Source organism: Setaria italica, chromosome IV (assembly GCF_000263155.2).
Source record: "Setaria italica strain Yugu1 chromosome IV, Setaria_italica_v2.0, whole genome shotgun sequence".
NCBI lineage: Eukaryota > Viridiplantae > Streptophyta > Magnoliopsida > Poales > Poaceae > Setaria > Setaria italica.
In genome coordinates this window covers 33,410,060-33,425,405 of record NC_028453.1, presented here as the reverse complement: position 1 = coordinate 33,425,405, position 15,346 = coordinate 33,410,060, and the positions used below count along the sequence as shown (strand labels likewise).

Genomic DNA, 15,346 nt, shown 5'->3' with positions numbered 1-15,346 from the left:
AAACAGAGCTTCGTGATCGTTGGAAGTAGAACAAATGTCCTGTATGGTTCAGACTGCATCATTTCTTTTCTTGGGTATGCATGCATCCTGTATGGTTCAGTCCAATATTGCAGCATGACATGTGTGAAGAAAAAACTATATTACTTCCTACTAGTGTGATTGGTACCTCATTTGATTATTGTTTCCCCATGTTTCAGATGAAAACTCACTGCAGAGTGAAAATGAGTAAACCTATCCATCTTCATGCGTCAGCTCTTACATACCAACTGAACATGGTTAGGCCTTTTTGTCAGTTCCTAAACAGTTTTCAGCTAAAGCTTGTTTTGCAAATTGCTTTCATTCTAACAATTAAGTTTTAATATTGTTCCTAGCTGATTGTTTCTCCATTGATCCGGAAGGGTAGCAAACTAGCAATACCTACTGTCACCTCAGCTGGAATGTTTGGATGCTACGCCTAGAAGAATGCAGCGCACCCAATGCAACACGTAATTCTTGAATTCCAATTTCCCTGTTCGATCTGTGTCCACCAGCCATTATCCGATCCTACACAAGCTTGTCATCCTTGGTACATTCACATGGTGCTTAATTCAACGTCTTCCCTACGTCATAGCTAAGCTATCTACTGTAGCAGTATGCATGTATCCCATCCCATCCATGGCGGCGTTGCTCGGTCTCTACCCGGCGGGGCCTCTCGCCAGCTGGGGCGGCGCCGCCCGGCTGGAGGTCCAGAGCGAGCTGAGCGCGCGGAGGCGGCAGAAGTAGTCGTCGACGGCGACGAAGCAGCGCGCCGCCTGCCTCGCCGTCAGGATCTGCCGGAGCGCCTGCAGCGCCTGCATACGCAGCTCGTCCGCCTGCATGCACCAATCGTTGCGTCGCGTCGCGACACGACAAGCAAAATCCACACCTGAGCAACGGCGAGCTTTGTCCATGGCTGAAAACGAGGAGAGGAAACTAACAGAAACAGAATCGTAACCTGTCTGAGGAAGGTGCCGAGCGTGGCCAGCTTGTCCATGGCGAGGGCCATGTGCATGTGCCCCATCCCCATGTAGCCCGCGGCGTCGGCGGTCGGGTGGTGGGGGTAGAACTGGCCGCCGAACACCCCCGGCGGCGGCTGCGCGTCGGAGGCGACGACCTCGGAGAGCGACCGCATCAGCGCCTCCATCTCCGCGTCGAGCGCCTCCTCCGCGCGGCGCGCCGCCTGCTCCACGTCGCGCGCCCCCGCCGCCTGCTGCTCCGCCAGCGGCTCCGCGTGCCGCACCGCCACCTGCGCAGCCCACCCCCGCCGCCACAGCGCGTTAATTAGCATCATCGATCAAGAGACGTAATAGAAATAAATAAAGGGCTCAATCCATGGGGAAGCGATTGCTGAACGCGTTCCAAACAACGCCGGTCGCGACGACGACGACGATGTTCTTTTAGTCTGACGCCATGGATCGCCATCGCCGCCTCTCGCCATCGATGGAGCGTGTGACGCCCGCGGCAAAAGCTGCTGGTGCTGATGATTCCTGGATCCTCACCTACTCCCCCGCCGCATGTAGACAGACGGAAGCCTTGACGTGACACTGCTCTACTCGTGTACGTACGCAGGCGGCAGCATCTATCTCATTAGCCCGGCGACTTTTCTGAGCCGGAGCTTCGAAGCTGTTCCATCAACTACGGTGACGTCCTACCTGCTCCCTCCTGACTTGCCCTGCTAATCCACTGCACCTAATCCCCCTCGACCAATTATATTTATATATATACATATATGATATATATATATATATATATATATATATATATATAGTATCGACTTTGTATATATGCAAAGTTTTTTTTGAGGTGACTTGGCATCGAATGTCAGGCTGACGTGTGTGTACGGGCCCGCATGTCAGTGGCTAAGATGCTAGTGTACCTTGATGAGCTCGGAGGGGCGGAAGCCGCCGATCCAGAGGAAGCAGCGCTCGGCGGCTCCCTTCCAGAGGCCGGAGAGGAGGTGGAGCGGGTCGGCGGCGGCGAGCCGGGCCTTGTGGCCCATCAGGGCGCCGTAGTGGGAGGCGGCCTCGTCGGCGTACGCGCGGAGCTCGCCGTCCGGCCGGTGCTCCTCCGCGGCGGCGCGGAGCCGGGCAACCACCTTGCTGTGGTCCCCCAGCCACCGCTCGTACTCCAGGTTGAACAGAGCGGCATCTGCATGCGTTGTGCATGGACACGTGTGTGTCCATGTTCCATGATCAGTTGACCACGTAGATGCACAGTCATTTTTTTTTCATGAGAAACAGATGAATCGGTTGATGAGGTGTGCTAGCAGGTGGCAAGACAAACCTGGGCTTAGAGTTCCTGTACCCCATAGCGCACCCTGGGTGAAGAAATGAACTAGCACATAATTAGCACTTCACACTTCAGAATTAAGGAAGATGCACATGAATATATTAATCTTTTGCATTACAATGATGTTTTGTGATAAGAAATTTGTTGCAATGTGTAGAATCTTCATTCTTCTGAAATATTCATAAGAGCTTCATCATTTTAAGATGCTTCGAGGTATAACAATTCCCCAAAAAAAAACAAATCGTTCTAAATTATTCCTTGATTCAAAAAATAGAAATTTCTAAAACTAACCAGTTCTTCACCATTTTTTTTTGGAGGAACCTCTTAACCATTTTACCTGATGAGTTCTTGCCATCTGCATCTCCTGCTCTAGATGCGCCAGCCTGATCCTGCCCGACTCTAGCTGCTGAATATAAGCCTGTTTGACACGCAACAAACAAGAAATATGAAATTAAGTAGTCGCTAACAATAAATTATTGCAACTCACCTTCAATGAACATCAAGAAACGAAAGTTTCAACAAAATGTTTATATAGATGTATGTGTAGTCTAAAACAAATCTTTTCTTTAGGTGTTAGGTTAACTTCACCACCCTAACAATAATACGTCCAGTCTACTCACCCCATCTCTCAGTTTGCCAATGGCCGTTTCTTGCAAGACTTTTTCTCCTCAATGTTTTGAGAGTTGACTTGCCCACTAATTTTTTTAATCGAAATTACTAATTACTAGCCACTGCAATTACCTTCTTCCTCAACCTGCTCTTCCTCGCGGCCTCCCTGTTCTGCGCGAGCCGCCGCAGCGTCTTGGGGTCCGGCGTCCGGGGCCCCTCCTGGTCCGAGCTCGACGCCCCCGCGCCGCCACGCTTGCCGCCGCCGGCGCTACCTTCTCTCTGGTTGCGATCACAGCGCAGCACACACTTAAACATACGAAGCGTGAGATCGGCGACGACCGCCGGAGACGATAGAGATCGCGTTACATACCTTGATCGCTCCCTTGGAGCTCTTGCCTGCGGCGAGCGGCCCGCCTCCGGCCTTCGACGGTGGCGCCTGGGAGTTCTTGGAAGGGCCGGCAACCTGTGCTGCCGCCGCTGAAGAAGCCATGGAGATGGAGCCCTGAGTAGGAAGAGAGGAAGGGGCTCAGATATATACCCAGGTCGCATCATCTCCCTTGCTTTGAGCTAGCGAGGTCGTCGAGCTAGAAAAGGATACCTTTGGGGATGGCTCGATGTGCATTGGCTGGGAGGGGAAGATGTTGAGAGTCTCTGCACGCAAGAACAAGTCCTGCAGACATTAGGACTTTGTAGAGAGTAGAGACACACAGTAGACAGACACACACACAAGCATGTGCACATATACTAATGTTTTTCCATAGATGTTTGATTTAATTTCCAGATGCGTGTGGGAATTAAAAAGATCTTCAGAAATGTACTTTTCATTTCACACATGTAATGTAAGTGGTAATTAAAACTGGTAAAAAAAGGAAAAAAGGAAGTGTAAAATGCTGGTGGTTAATGTCAGAAATGAGGGGGAAAGTGTAGAACATTGTTACTTTTTCCTTATTTTAGCACAACATCTTGAAAAATGTATCAAGTTGTGTTTGTTACGTGTCACTCTACTCCAACTAGCTACGAGTTGGTAGCTACAAATATATCGGGAAATTACAGTAATGACAGATGAAAAAGTTTGAGATCAACCGATGAGGAAATAAAGCATATATTGGTGTCTCCAGATGGTGATAGACGATACAACTAAATCAGCAAGATCACATGCTTATGGACAAGTTTGCCCGACATGAACTTGTAACTAATGGAAGCTTAACAACGACATGTTCTTTCAAGATATGTGCTTATAATGGACAGTGGCCACGCATTTGTCAAAGGAAAGAACTTTTTGTGATATCAAGCAGCTTACGCGGTTGTTCTTGAATTGATGGCTTAGCTTGCTGCCCATCAAAGTAGAGGAGTAGGGCTTGATCCAGATCAGATGGCATGTCATATCCTTCTGGATCCCTTCTTCTGCACTTTCAGAAATGCAATAAAATATCACAACTGATATAATATTTAGTGAGTAGCTCTACAAGTTTAGGTTATAAAGTTTAAAATGTTTTAGTTGAAAGAGAGGAAATAAGAAAAAAGAATAGAAATTGAGTATTGATGGAATAAGACCTTGCGTAGAGAGGTGTTGAACTAATCCCTTTGCTTGCTATAGGGTTGTTCACCGAAAGGAACAGAAATAACACAACCAATTATTTGTTTGAAAATGGCACATAATCAAAAAAAACTGGTTATCCCTCTCCATCTTCCAACAGGAAGAACTACGATAAAGGAAAAAAAACATGCATAAGAAGGGAGGTGAAGCTTCTTTATTTATCTTCGGGTTTGATAGCAATCATTTACTCGCAGCACAACTTGACTTAGTTAACTTGATGAATTTATCGCATGAGCACACAAAGACGATAACGAGTAGCTAAGGAAATAGGGGCAATCAATCATAGTGAACATCTCATGTTAATCATGATGATCAGGTAACAGGATTCTCAAAGGAAAATCATCTATCGACCGTAGAATTGAAACAAAGGCTCAAATGGTGTGATTCAATTTCGAGAAAAGGTGGAACCGTTCCTTGAATAAAAAGAAAGGTGGAACCGTTCCTTGAATAAAAAGAGAAGGTAGAATCGAGAAAAATAGAGAAAAGCTAGCTAGCTAGTAGCTAGAAAGCTAAATGGATGGGTTCACTTACATGCTGCCATGGAGGGATGAAGAAGCTTGGACCATGCCGGAGGTGGATGGATACGCCATTCAGATGCTTCCTTGAACAAAGAACTCAGCTCTGAACTTGCGTCTTGACCACTTCACATAGAATTGACCCATCTTGAAATGGACTGAATCATCGTACCAATCCAAAATCAACTTTCTCCTTCCTCTTCTTTGCGACAGCGCTGCTATATGATCAACTGATCGATGAACGGAGATGATCAAAAAGGAATTGATGGTAGCAGCCGCGGCTTTGTTCCCCCTTCCTGCCAGATGATTCCTAGCCCAAAAACAAATAAGCACTTGTGAGCTGTGTGGCCTTTCTTCTGACCAGAGGGTAACGGATGACTTTTGGCTTGGAGATTGGAGGAGTAGTTGTGCAAGAAATAGAAGGGAGCCAGTGGCTATAGAAAAGTTGGAAAAGCAACACATCTTCAGACTTTATAAAAAATTGAGAGATGTGATAAGGTCCAGGCAATCGGGTAGTTTTGGAGCGGTTTTACACTTGTCGTTGTTTCATATCTTTTTCACATATTGACATTTCAGAGGGTAGATTTGGTTCATCTCTTTAAAAAAACACATCCGAAGAATCAGTCCAAATTGGCTCTATCTTTTGGATCTATTTGCATGTGTAGAATAACAAGTTTAAGAGCTACTCCAAATTTAAATCGAACGATACAAATGAGAAGACAAAGAGCTTTTTTCTGATGCTTAATTTAATTATTTCCATGGATGTGCTGTGCCTTGTCTATCTCGGGGGATACAAATTGCTAGCGAAATTCATCCATTTAAATTACTTAGATTGGTATCTAATTAGTCAAAGTAGTGGGATTAGCTTAAAAGATGGGTTAGTTCTGTTCGTCCCACTATCAAGGTTAGGTGTCATGTCATTCTCAAGCAGATGGATCCATTTCTCTCTTAAGTTAAGTTAATGTGATTAATTAGTATGACTTAATTTTGTTTAGGGCCGGGATTAAGCCGACTGGATCCATAGAACAAAAAAAGGAGTTTCCATGAGATGGAGGGGGAAAGAACCACACTCTTGCGCTATATGACATTTCTGATTTCTCCTTTCTTTTTCTTTGGTCCAACTGATTGTCAATCCAACTAGTACATGTGTCGTGTGGCTAAGAACCCCGGCTAGAACAAATAATTACTAGGTCCAATAAACCCTTTAAACCCAAAATACCATATTTTTTTCAAAAAAAAATGTTGTTATGTTTTCTTGAGTTTTATTCTAGACCTACCTCTGGAAAATACTTCGTGCACAACAATTCAATTCAACATATTACTCCCCTATATACACATTGGCCTAGCTAGAGCATACTGGGATATACATGAGTAGTTGCTGCCGGATTTATGAATAAATTTCTTATGCTAGGTTCAGAACGCAAGCTCAACATCATGTCTGACTCTCATCTGAGTCCTCCTTGATTCCCGGCATATTGAGTCATTTTAATCGGTTATTGTCTGCTGGTAATCCTCCCGTTCGATTGATTCTCGGGCTGTGCCACTAAATACAGACGCTTGTATATTGCCATGATGCACAATCATTGGGGCTCAAATTTAATTCATGCCCCAACAGCTAGCAGTAGTACCCGAAGCAGAAGGGTTCAGGTTTCAGATATGTGAATCCAAAATAAACAGTTCCGGTAACTTCTGTAGAAAACATCTTAATCTTCCTGAAAGTGAAATTTCAAATCTAGGCGCCGCCCCTGAAGTACAAGGGGTCCGTACGAACAGTGAACATTCAATTCAAACCGGGAGAGCGTGACGTTGCGGAGAGGCAGTTGGATGGCAATGGCAGCTGCAGCCCGGGAAGCCACAATGGGTACGGACGTTGGAGAGGCACACGCATTCCTGAGATCCTTCCTTCTCGACATAAAAATTTGCCATCCCCAGCTTTGACATTGTGACAACTGACTAGGAGCGGGCGTTGAATGAAGAGAATTGGTCATCGTTCAAGTCTGGTTTTGAGTTTTATTCCTTGACCACCACTGGACAGATGCAGCGACGCCATAGGTTGGGAAAAGAGAAAGAAAAGCAGGTTTGCTCGTAGAATGCAATAAAACACTGAAGAACTGATTTGCTGGTTCAGACAGTGAGAACACTCAGATCCTTCCTACTCCCTCCGTTCCAAAGTCGTTTTAGCTTTTTTATGTTCATAAATATTATTATGCACCTAGACACTATATCTAGGTTTATAATAATATCTATAAATCTAGAAAAGTCAAAAACGACCTACAATTTGGAATGGATGGAGTATTTTGGAGTACTAGTAGACAGTTGAACACTGCATTCGACAATTTGGCGTTGAGATATCAAATTTGAAATTAAGAAGATTGGACTCATACAGTACTATAATAAAAAGAAGTATAAATGACCAACTACTACCTTTAATCCCAAATACAGGTCCTTTGGATTAATCTAGGTCAAGGATTATTAACTTTAATCATCAGTTTTTTTAATAAACATATGGATTGGTAACATAAGATTTTGAGATTAATAGATTGACCATGAATACTAGGTTTATAATGCATGGCTCTTTCAGTTTATAGTGATGCATTTGTACAGATATATTATTAGTTTATTACTAGTAAGTGTCATATTGGAAAGTATGTCGATATGACTTAATGACTTATACAAGGGGGATTAGAGGAAGCGTTGAAGAGGTCACAGTCGACCGTGAGGAAGAAGGCCGCGTCGTGGGTAAAGAAAGGAGGATGGGGCTGTAGGCAGTAGAAAAAAACACATTAGCCTGTCCCCTTTCAAAATGAGACTTGTAAAGTATGGACAGCCCAGGCATCCAGTTGGGCCAGACTTTATTTTCCAATGGAACTAGAAAAGACCTCGGCCCGGCCCCCAGAACCCAAAGCCGCCAGCGCCGCGCCACGGCCAGACCATACCAAGAGAGAACCCCAGTGTGGCTGCGACACCGTCTCGCCGGAACGGAGAGACTACAGGCGAAGGACGCGAGGGGAACGCGGCAGCCATGCTTAAAGCATCAACAGTTCCATGAGCTATCTGAATAAAACATCGGCAGCAACCTCGCCTGGAAATGGAAGTCCCGCTTCTTTCTCTTTCAGATACAAGTTCTGGTTTGATATCACTTCAGAAGCAAAACCACCCATCTTACAACAAACACTACAAAATAACATAGATAGCAAGCAGTTCATTGTTCTCGGATGCACTTAAGACATAACCATTCGAGTTACAACTAGCAGTTTAACAACCGAACCAGACATGGAGCCTAAACAGGTAACAGCAGCCGAATGCGCCTACAGCATGCTGTCGGTCCTCGCAGGGAGCCGCCTGAAGAAGTTGAGCGGGACGGACGGCATCTTGTGGCGGAACCTGGGGTGCCTCAGCACGTACAGGCCGGCGAGGAAGACCACCACGCGGAACGGCGTCACATACAGGACGATGGCGGCGATGAAGCAGAAGACGACGAACAGCGCTGTGGCCCTGGGGTCCCTCCAGCTCAGCAGGGACTGCAGCCGCTCGCCCTGCGTCGCGAGGTCGCCGACGACAGTCTGGATCCTCCCGGCGACGCTCCGCAGCCGGTCATACCGCATCCGCACAACATCGGGCGGGCGCGAGGTGGGGAAGGTGTCAAACTCCTCGTCGAGCTCATCGGGGTGGGCAGTCTCAGCGTGCGAGAGGCGGGTGTCCATGTGAGGTGGCTGCCTCGGCCGCCACCTGTAGTACCACACCCCGATCAGGAACAAGTAGAGGAAGATTGTGGGCAGTATCAGCTCCGGGTATAGGACCAGTATCATGAAGAGGACGTGGATCAGTATAGTGGTCAGCGGGTTCCTCCAGTGACAGATCTGATCAAACCACTTTGCCACAGCAATCAGGGGGCCCAGGACACCCATGATGCGGAAGAAGTTTGCCTTGCTCTTTCTCATGCTCCACATGTGTGAATCCACGTCCAGCATGTACTCCACAATTTCCTTTCGCAGCGGTGGCTCTGCACGGCCCAGCCTTGTTGAGACAATGTTTGTGGCTTGGCGCCTCAGATTGTCTACCTGCATCACGGACAATGGGTGCACATAGTGCATCTTGGGCAGCAGGGGCTGTGAGTACAGATGCATCATGTTGAGCAGCGATGAGCATGTGAACCGGACAGCAAGCTGCACCTCACCCATCTTCTTAACGCCAGCAGGTGTCAGAACAATAAGAGGGTACGAGTGGGTATACACTCGATCAGTTTCAAGTGTGGAGAGACGGATGCGGACCTTGCCAATTCGGGTGTCCCGGGCACCATTAGCCTTGTCCCCACCATTCAGATGGCAGTTGTCAAATACACCAATCGTGATCACAGTGCATGGGTCATACACCTCCCATGTGTACTGTTCATTCCATTTGGGGGTGAAACTGTCAATTATAGTCCTAGTCCTCACCCATTTCTGTCCATACTTTGCAACACAGTAGGCATCAGTTGTGCCACGCCCATCCTTGGTCTTCATTGGTAACAGGCCTTGTGCTGTCAAGATACCCAGCTCAAGAACACCAATGCTAGGTTTCCACAGAGGTTTCGCAGTTGGCCTTAAATCACTACTGTAATGTGTTGACTCATCCAGGACATGATATCCACCTTCAAGACAAATCCTCAAGTGAATCCGGCTTGAAAACTTGGTCTCTTTCTTCTGCTCACCATCAATCATCACATGCTTCTCAAGATTATACCACTGGCTGGTCAGCAACCTGTGATCCAGCCTCCGGGGTACATGCTGCAGCGAAATGACTGTTCTTCCAATTACTTCATCCTTTCCTGGGGCCACCCTGTCCTCTACGCTCAAAATCAGGTGCTCCTCGAATGGCTCAGCAGCGACAAACAACAAGTCCTCATTCCACATCGGGTTCAGAGTCCGGGCTGGTGATACCCGGGTTCTAAGAACTTGGTTGCCTAGAATGGCTTTGACATAAACATCAGGGAACCTGGTCTTATCATTTGGTATAAGATCCTGGGCTTCGATGACATTGACACGCAGATACCAAAGCTTTGGAGTAAGATACACTTTTGATCTAATACTTGAAAGCCCATCTCCAGGGACCGAGGCCGCATCAGAATGCCATGCGTCAGGGAATGCTTCATCTGCTTGAGTACCCATCCAAACAGCCAACATCAACTCCCCCTTCACCTTGTGCCCATTACGGTCCTCCAACCTATACCACTGTGGAGCCAATGGGCTATCAGGTGGCACTCTCTTTGGGACCTCATTAAGGTCAAATATAACACGCCCAATGAAGTCATCCTTAACAAGATCCTTATCCTTGACCACGATCTCCACAACTGATGACTGAATGCGCTCCTTTGAAAAGGCAAAGACCTGATTCCACTCTGGGTTGCTGGTTTTCTCGAAAAACCGAGTTGTGCCCTTATAATTCCCTAGCTTCACCTCAACATATGGGTCACAGCTCCCAGTGATGTCCATGTTTGGAAGTTCCTTTGCTTTCACCACTCGGACATAGAGATACTGCATCTGCTCAACAAGATCATAGGTGCTGGTGAGCTTGTCACCAGCGGCATGGCCACCAAGATGAGGTTTGGTCTCCTTCAAGGAGTACTCCTCAGGACGGAACGGCGGCCTCTGCATCATCTTGAATGAAGAAGATCTTCAACCAAACAACTACTCACAGACTACAGAAAGAACCAAGATATCCCAGTTGATGTCCTAGATGAGCTGGAACAACACCAAAAGTAAACACTGTTAATAAACTGCTAGTACAAGGAACGTGCACTAATGAATAATAATATGAAGCGCAGAGCAAAACTAGTACCTCAGCAATTACTAGTCAAGCCACACAGCTAAGGGCATTGTGAACACTTCCTCATATTGCGCTATGGGAGGAAACCATTGAATTTCTGAAAAGAATGAACTCTACATCACCAATCTTGGAACGACACCTGCAGAATTGGAACGTACCAGTCAGTTAGTCAAAAGAAACTGCATTTCACTCAATCTAAAACCTGCCTGAACACTGCAGCTATCTGACTTCAGGAAATTGCATACTGACTAAATTGAAAAGCAACCATCTTACTATACCAAATTAATAATAAGATCAACAAATTTAACTCATCCTAAAAAGGGAAGAAATCTCGACTTGCAAAACAACTGCAGGGATAAGCTAAACTATAAAAAACCATAACTACTTTTTTTTCGAAAGGGCAGCAAAGCTGTGGTTTTATTAGAAGAAGAAAAATAAAAGGACAAGCGCCAGCCCAGTTTCTTGAGTGAAAATCAAGCCCAAAAGCCACATAACTAGGGAGGCTGCGTCACCCATCCCGCACAACTTCGGTACAACAACCCATCAACTAACAACTCCACACCACTACACGCTCAGGTATGCTACACTACGCCAACTTGGTTGAACACGACCCAACTAGCAGCTCAACCAAAACAACTCTCTCAACGGCTTTAAGCGGGAAAAAACGGCGAAACCCCCTCCCGGATCCTACTAACACCTCAAATCAACAACAAGCTCTGGATTTCACGGAGCACATCTACTCAGGCGACAACTTCCCCTTGCACAACTAACCATAATTACTTGCCACAGAAAAAAGGAGTAAAAGGAACTCGCCTACTCTGCAGAGGCGAGCAAAAAGCCGCTGCCTTCCCCACCGTTGCAAGGAGACAATACCTCCAGATAGGCACCAATAATTACACAGCTTTACTTTTTCTAACCCACTACACTGAACTTTTTTTCGCAGATTCAAATTTTTTTTCACTCACATCCTCATCTCAACGACAACCACACAGGCACACAGCAAACCAATCCCCAGATCCCACGCCATTGCCACCCTAAACAACCCAAGAACCCAAAGAAACCACTGGCCTAAAAGCCTAACCGCTCAAGCCGCGCCACGCCGTCGGAACAGGCGCAAATCCTGCGACTACCCCGGAAACAAGAACAGATCGAGGAGCCGCGGGCACCGCCACCGGCATTACCATTTTCATCCACAGGAAACAGTAGATTGAAACCACAGGAAAACAGAGGCTGGCAACAAACAAAGCAGGGATCTTTGGGCCGCTTACCGACGGCGGCAGGGCCGATCTCACGCGGAGCGGCGGGGAGGAGGACTTCGGCGGTGAAGGGGCGGCGGATTTGCGCAGGGGTTTTCGGCGTTTTCTCGCGAGCGAAGGACAAAGGCAGAGGAGAGAGAGGGCGGTGGGAGGCTGCAGAGGGTGCTAGAGCGGCGTGGAGTGCTCGACGGGGACGAAGTGGAGTCCAGAGTGGGGGTTTTTCAGTTTTCGGTGGTTTTGCGCAGAGGCCATCGATCTTCGCTAAATTTCTGGTGGTGGACCGGCCGTGTGCCTAGGGTCCCGTGCCAGCTCTATCACATTGTCGTTTTCTAGACCTTTCCTCTGGGGCAGCCACCTACAGTACGAAGGAAAACTCGTGTTTTGCTCTCTTGCCTTCTTTTCCCAATTTCCCCTTTCACCGCAGGGACTGTTTAGAGGCCCCGGAGCGGTCGATTTTACTTTTGTTGTCCCATGTTTATTATAACCACAAAGTTATATGAAGTATAATAGAATTTATTTAACATAAGATTTACAAAAATAGTATAAATGCAGATTAAATATATATAATATAACTATCTTACTTTAAACAGATTTACATAACAAAATATATACAAGATAGTTACAAATTACGTGAACAATAAGATGTTCATAAATCTATAGAAAGTAAAAAATATTATAAAAAATGAAATTTGGAAATAAAAGTTGAAACAAAATTTGGAAAGCAACAAAATCCTAACAAAAAATCAAGAAAATTTGCCCAAAAAAGTTGGTGGTGCTTACCCTTGCAGGTCGCTGGCTTATCGCTCCAGGGAGCTGAGGTAGGGCGGCCATGTTAAGGCAGATCTGTCGTGCCTTCACCTCAAATCCTTGTGGCAAGAAGCCAAGGAGGGGATCCGCCATAGCTCCTCGCATGGAAATCCAACACCATCCTGCCAGGCGCATGCTTTCACCGGAGCTCCCGATGTCGCATCTGTTCCTCACATGACAGTGCCTTGCTATAGATCTGTTGCAGATCCACCGCCTGCGCGTCGAGCCGCATCCCTCATATACTATTGTGTTTCCTTCCTCATGCTCTCTACTCGCCACGCATGGAACTGCTCGCCTGGGGGATTCAACTATGCCGCTTGCGGATCTCTCATGGCCACTCATCATGCACCGCTCCCTCGTCAGGATCTCTCCACCACGAAGCCCTGCTAGGGTGTTGCTGTTGGGCTTAAGGCTCTCAAGCGGTGGAGCGCGGGCGAGATCTAGACCGAGGAGGGAGATGGAAAGGGGAATGGAGACCTCGAGTATGCAGAGCATTTATTAGATTAGGCCTCATGGGATGGTGGGAGATCATGTGATGACGTGGAGAGCAGTTGTAAGTTTAGCCGCTTATTAGCTTACTAACACACGCATGTGGAATCAGATTTCCATTTCTCTTTGAACAAAAGGGGAAGAATGGATGAACCACATGCAATTGAATACGTCTCCTGATGATGATTTGCTATCTAATTACCCAATGTTTAACTCCATGACATTAATGGATGAACCACATGCAATTGAATACGTCTCCTGATGATGATTTGCTATCTAATTACCCAATGTTTAACTCCATGACATTCCGACCTTAGATTTTCGCTCATATCATCCAAAAGTGGTATGATATATATGATATGCTTCCTTCATTGGACTAGTAGTTCCAATGAGAGACAAATGGTTGCAACACATTTGTTTCATGCGTGCCTATACATTATTTTACTCATAACTCATGTCTTTCACATGCCTCAAAACAAAGAAGTTTTGAGCCGTTAGGTATGTACACACGCTGGCTTGTTAAAGGAAGGGGGCTGCCACAGAGGAGCTAAACCATCTGCCGGAGGAACATCTAGGGGAGGCAGGGCGCAGCTCGGTGGTGGAGGCAAGAGTCAAAGGACCACCGATTAGGAAAGGTTTGAGATGTGGGCGATGGCTTGGCCAAGATTAGCATGGGAGTGGGTGGTGGGAGAAGATTAGGCGATAGAAATGCCGTTAGAGATGGAGTCGTAGGGCTGAGCTAGAGGAGCGCGGTGACAAAAATAACGATGGGAAACACAAAATGTTAGAGAAAGCAAGAAAAGTCAAAGGGGAAGAAAATAGTAAATCAAGAAATTACATATGCAAGAATCGCCTGAAATATGACATGTTCTCGTAGATTCGTAAAGCCAGTCTCAGTGGGAGTTTCATACAGAGTTTCATCAACATTAATTTCTCTATCACATCAGCAATTTTGCTAACTTGACAATATCTTTATGAGAAGAGAAATGGTGAAGTTCGATGATGAAGCGAGAGAGAAGTTTCATCTTCGTAAACCCAACCGACCAAACAAAAGGACCCTACGGTGGGTGCAGCTGCTACTACCCTACAGCCGAACGGGCTGGGCTGCACATCAGCTGGAACCGCAGCAGCAAGAAGCTGCAGAGAGCAGGTCCTTAAAGTTCGAGTTCGAGTAGGTGGTTATGGTGTAAATGCTATCAGCACAACTCTACCTTAAACTTAGCTATATCTACGCACCAGTGCATGTAAAATACAAAGACCGGCCAGTTCATTCTCGCAACAACTATATATGGATAGGCAATGCGAAATTCTTTGATTTAGCGTTGCGTCAACGATTAATTTTGGGTGCACGAGTCTAACACAGGCCCCCATATTATTAAGGGGTGGAAAGCTGCGACGAGGCTCGGATGTTGTGGCTCTGTTGGTCGTCGTCGATCGGTGGATCAGGCGTTTTTCAGTCCTACACGCTAAAAAAATGCAGTAGCAACATATATTAAAAGCTAAAGCCCCTAGCAGGCACGAACATAGAGTTGGATCGACGACAAGGGGAGATGGGGAGGTTCACCGACAAGATGAAGTTAAAGGGGAATTTGCCGCGGGAGGAGAAGGGTGCCGACCCGACCGCAAATGCAGAACAGCAGAACCAACCACGCGCTGTGCAACATGGCGAATTGGAAATAAGCCGGAGGGGCTACACGCAAAAACACCAGTGGCTTTTCACGCGATGCCCCCTGCCCGGCCCTCACGCAGACAGTGTGGGACCGGTGCCCCACCGCACAGTATTTCCGTGGCGTGGGGTGCGGGTACGGGCCCCGCCATGCGGTGGCGTCTCTTCTCTTTTTTTTCCGCCTTTTTCTTCCTCTGAGAGATGAATCGGCGTGCACGCGGGGCGCGAGCGGCGAGGCCGGCCGTGTGCGCGGCGGATTAACCGAGCCGTGGACCGCGGTCGTGGACGCGTGTTG

General features: G+C 46.9%; 2 protein-coding genes across 3 annotated transcripts; both read right to left on the bottom strand.

Moving 5' to 3' along the window:
• Positions 1 to 463: 463 nt before the first annotated feature.
• LOC101774191 (transcription factor TGAL8) lies at positions 464 to 5,482 on the bottom strand. 2 transcript variants are annotated; one of them, XM_004965828.3, is made up of 10 exons: positions 5,045 to 5,482; positions 4,217 to 4,320; positions 3,515 to 3,567; positions 3,287 to 3,418; positions 3,049 to 3,195; positions 2,645 to 2,725; positions 2,302 to 2,335; positions 1,895 to 2,166; positions 974 to 1,264; positions 464 to 851 (listed from the first exon to the last, which is right to left on the bottom strand). In XM_004965828.3, exons 1-10 carry the CDS (start codon positions 5,101 to 5,103, stop codon positions 675 to 677), a joined length of 1,350 nt encoding a protein of 449 aa, XP_004965885.1. In that variant the 5' UTR covers positions 5,104 to 5,482; the 3' UTR covers positions 464 to 674. The 2 variants fall into 2 exon arrangements, with proteins under 2 accessions (XP_004965885.1, XP_004965886.1); XM_004965829.3 differs by having other exon boundaries at positions 478 to 851; positions 4,217 to 4,325.
• Positions 5,483 to 8,087: 2,605 nt separating this feature from the next.
• Positions 8,088 to 12,300, bottom strand: LOC101773786 (FT-interacting protein 1). The gene is made up of 3 exons (XM_014805129.2): positions 12,102 to 12,300; positions 10,846 to 10,972; positions 8,088 to 10,748 (listed from the first exon to the last, which is right to left on the bottom strand). Exon 3 carries the CDS (start codon positions 10,662 to 10,664, stop codon positions 8,337 to 8,339), a length of 2,328 nt encoding a protein of 775 aa, XP_014660615.1. The 5' UTR covers positions 10,665 to 10,748; positions 10,846 to 10,972; positions 12,102 to 12,300; the 3' UTR covers positions 8,088 to 8,336.
• Between the last annotated feature and the right edge of the window lie 3,046 nt (positions 12,301 to 15,346).

Coding starts and splice junctions, on each gene's coding strand:
- LOC101774191 (XM_004965828.3), bottom strand. CDS start 5,103: ATGGCGTATCCATCCACCTCCGGCATGGTCCAAGCTTCTTCATCCCTC. Junction 3,568..4,216: donor ATCAATTCAAGAACAACCGC/GTAAGCTGCTTG, acceptor TCTTGCGTGCAG/AGACTCTCAACATCTTCCCC. Junction 1,265..1,894: donor GCCCCTCCGAGCTCATCAAG/GTACACTAGCAT, acceptor TGGGCTGCGCAG/GTGGCGGTGCGGCACGCGGA.
- LOC101773786 (XM_014805129.2), bottom strand. CDS start 10,664: ATGATGCAGAGGCCGCCGTTCCGTCCTGAGGAGTACTCCTTGAAGGAG.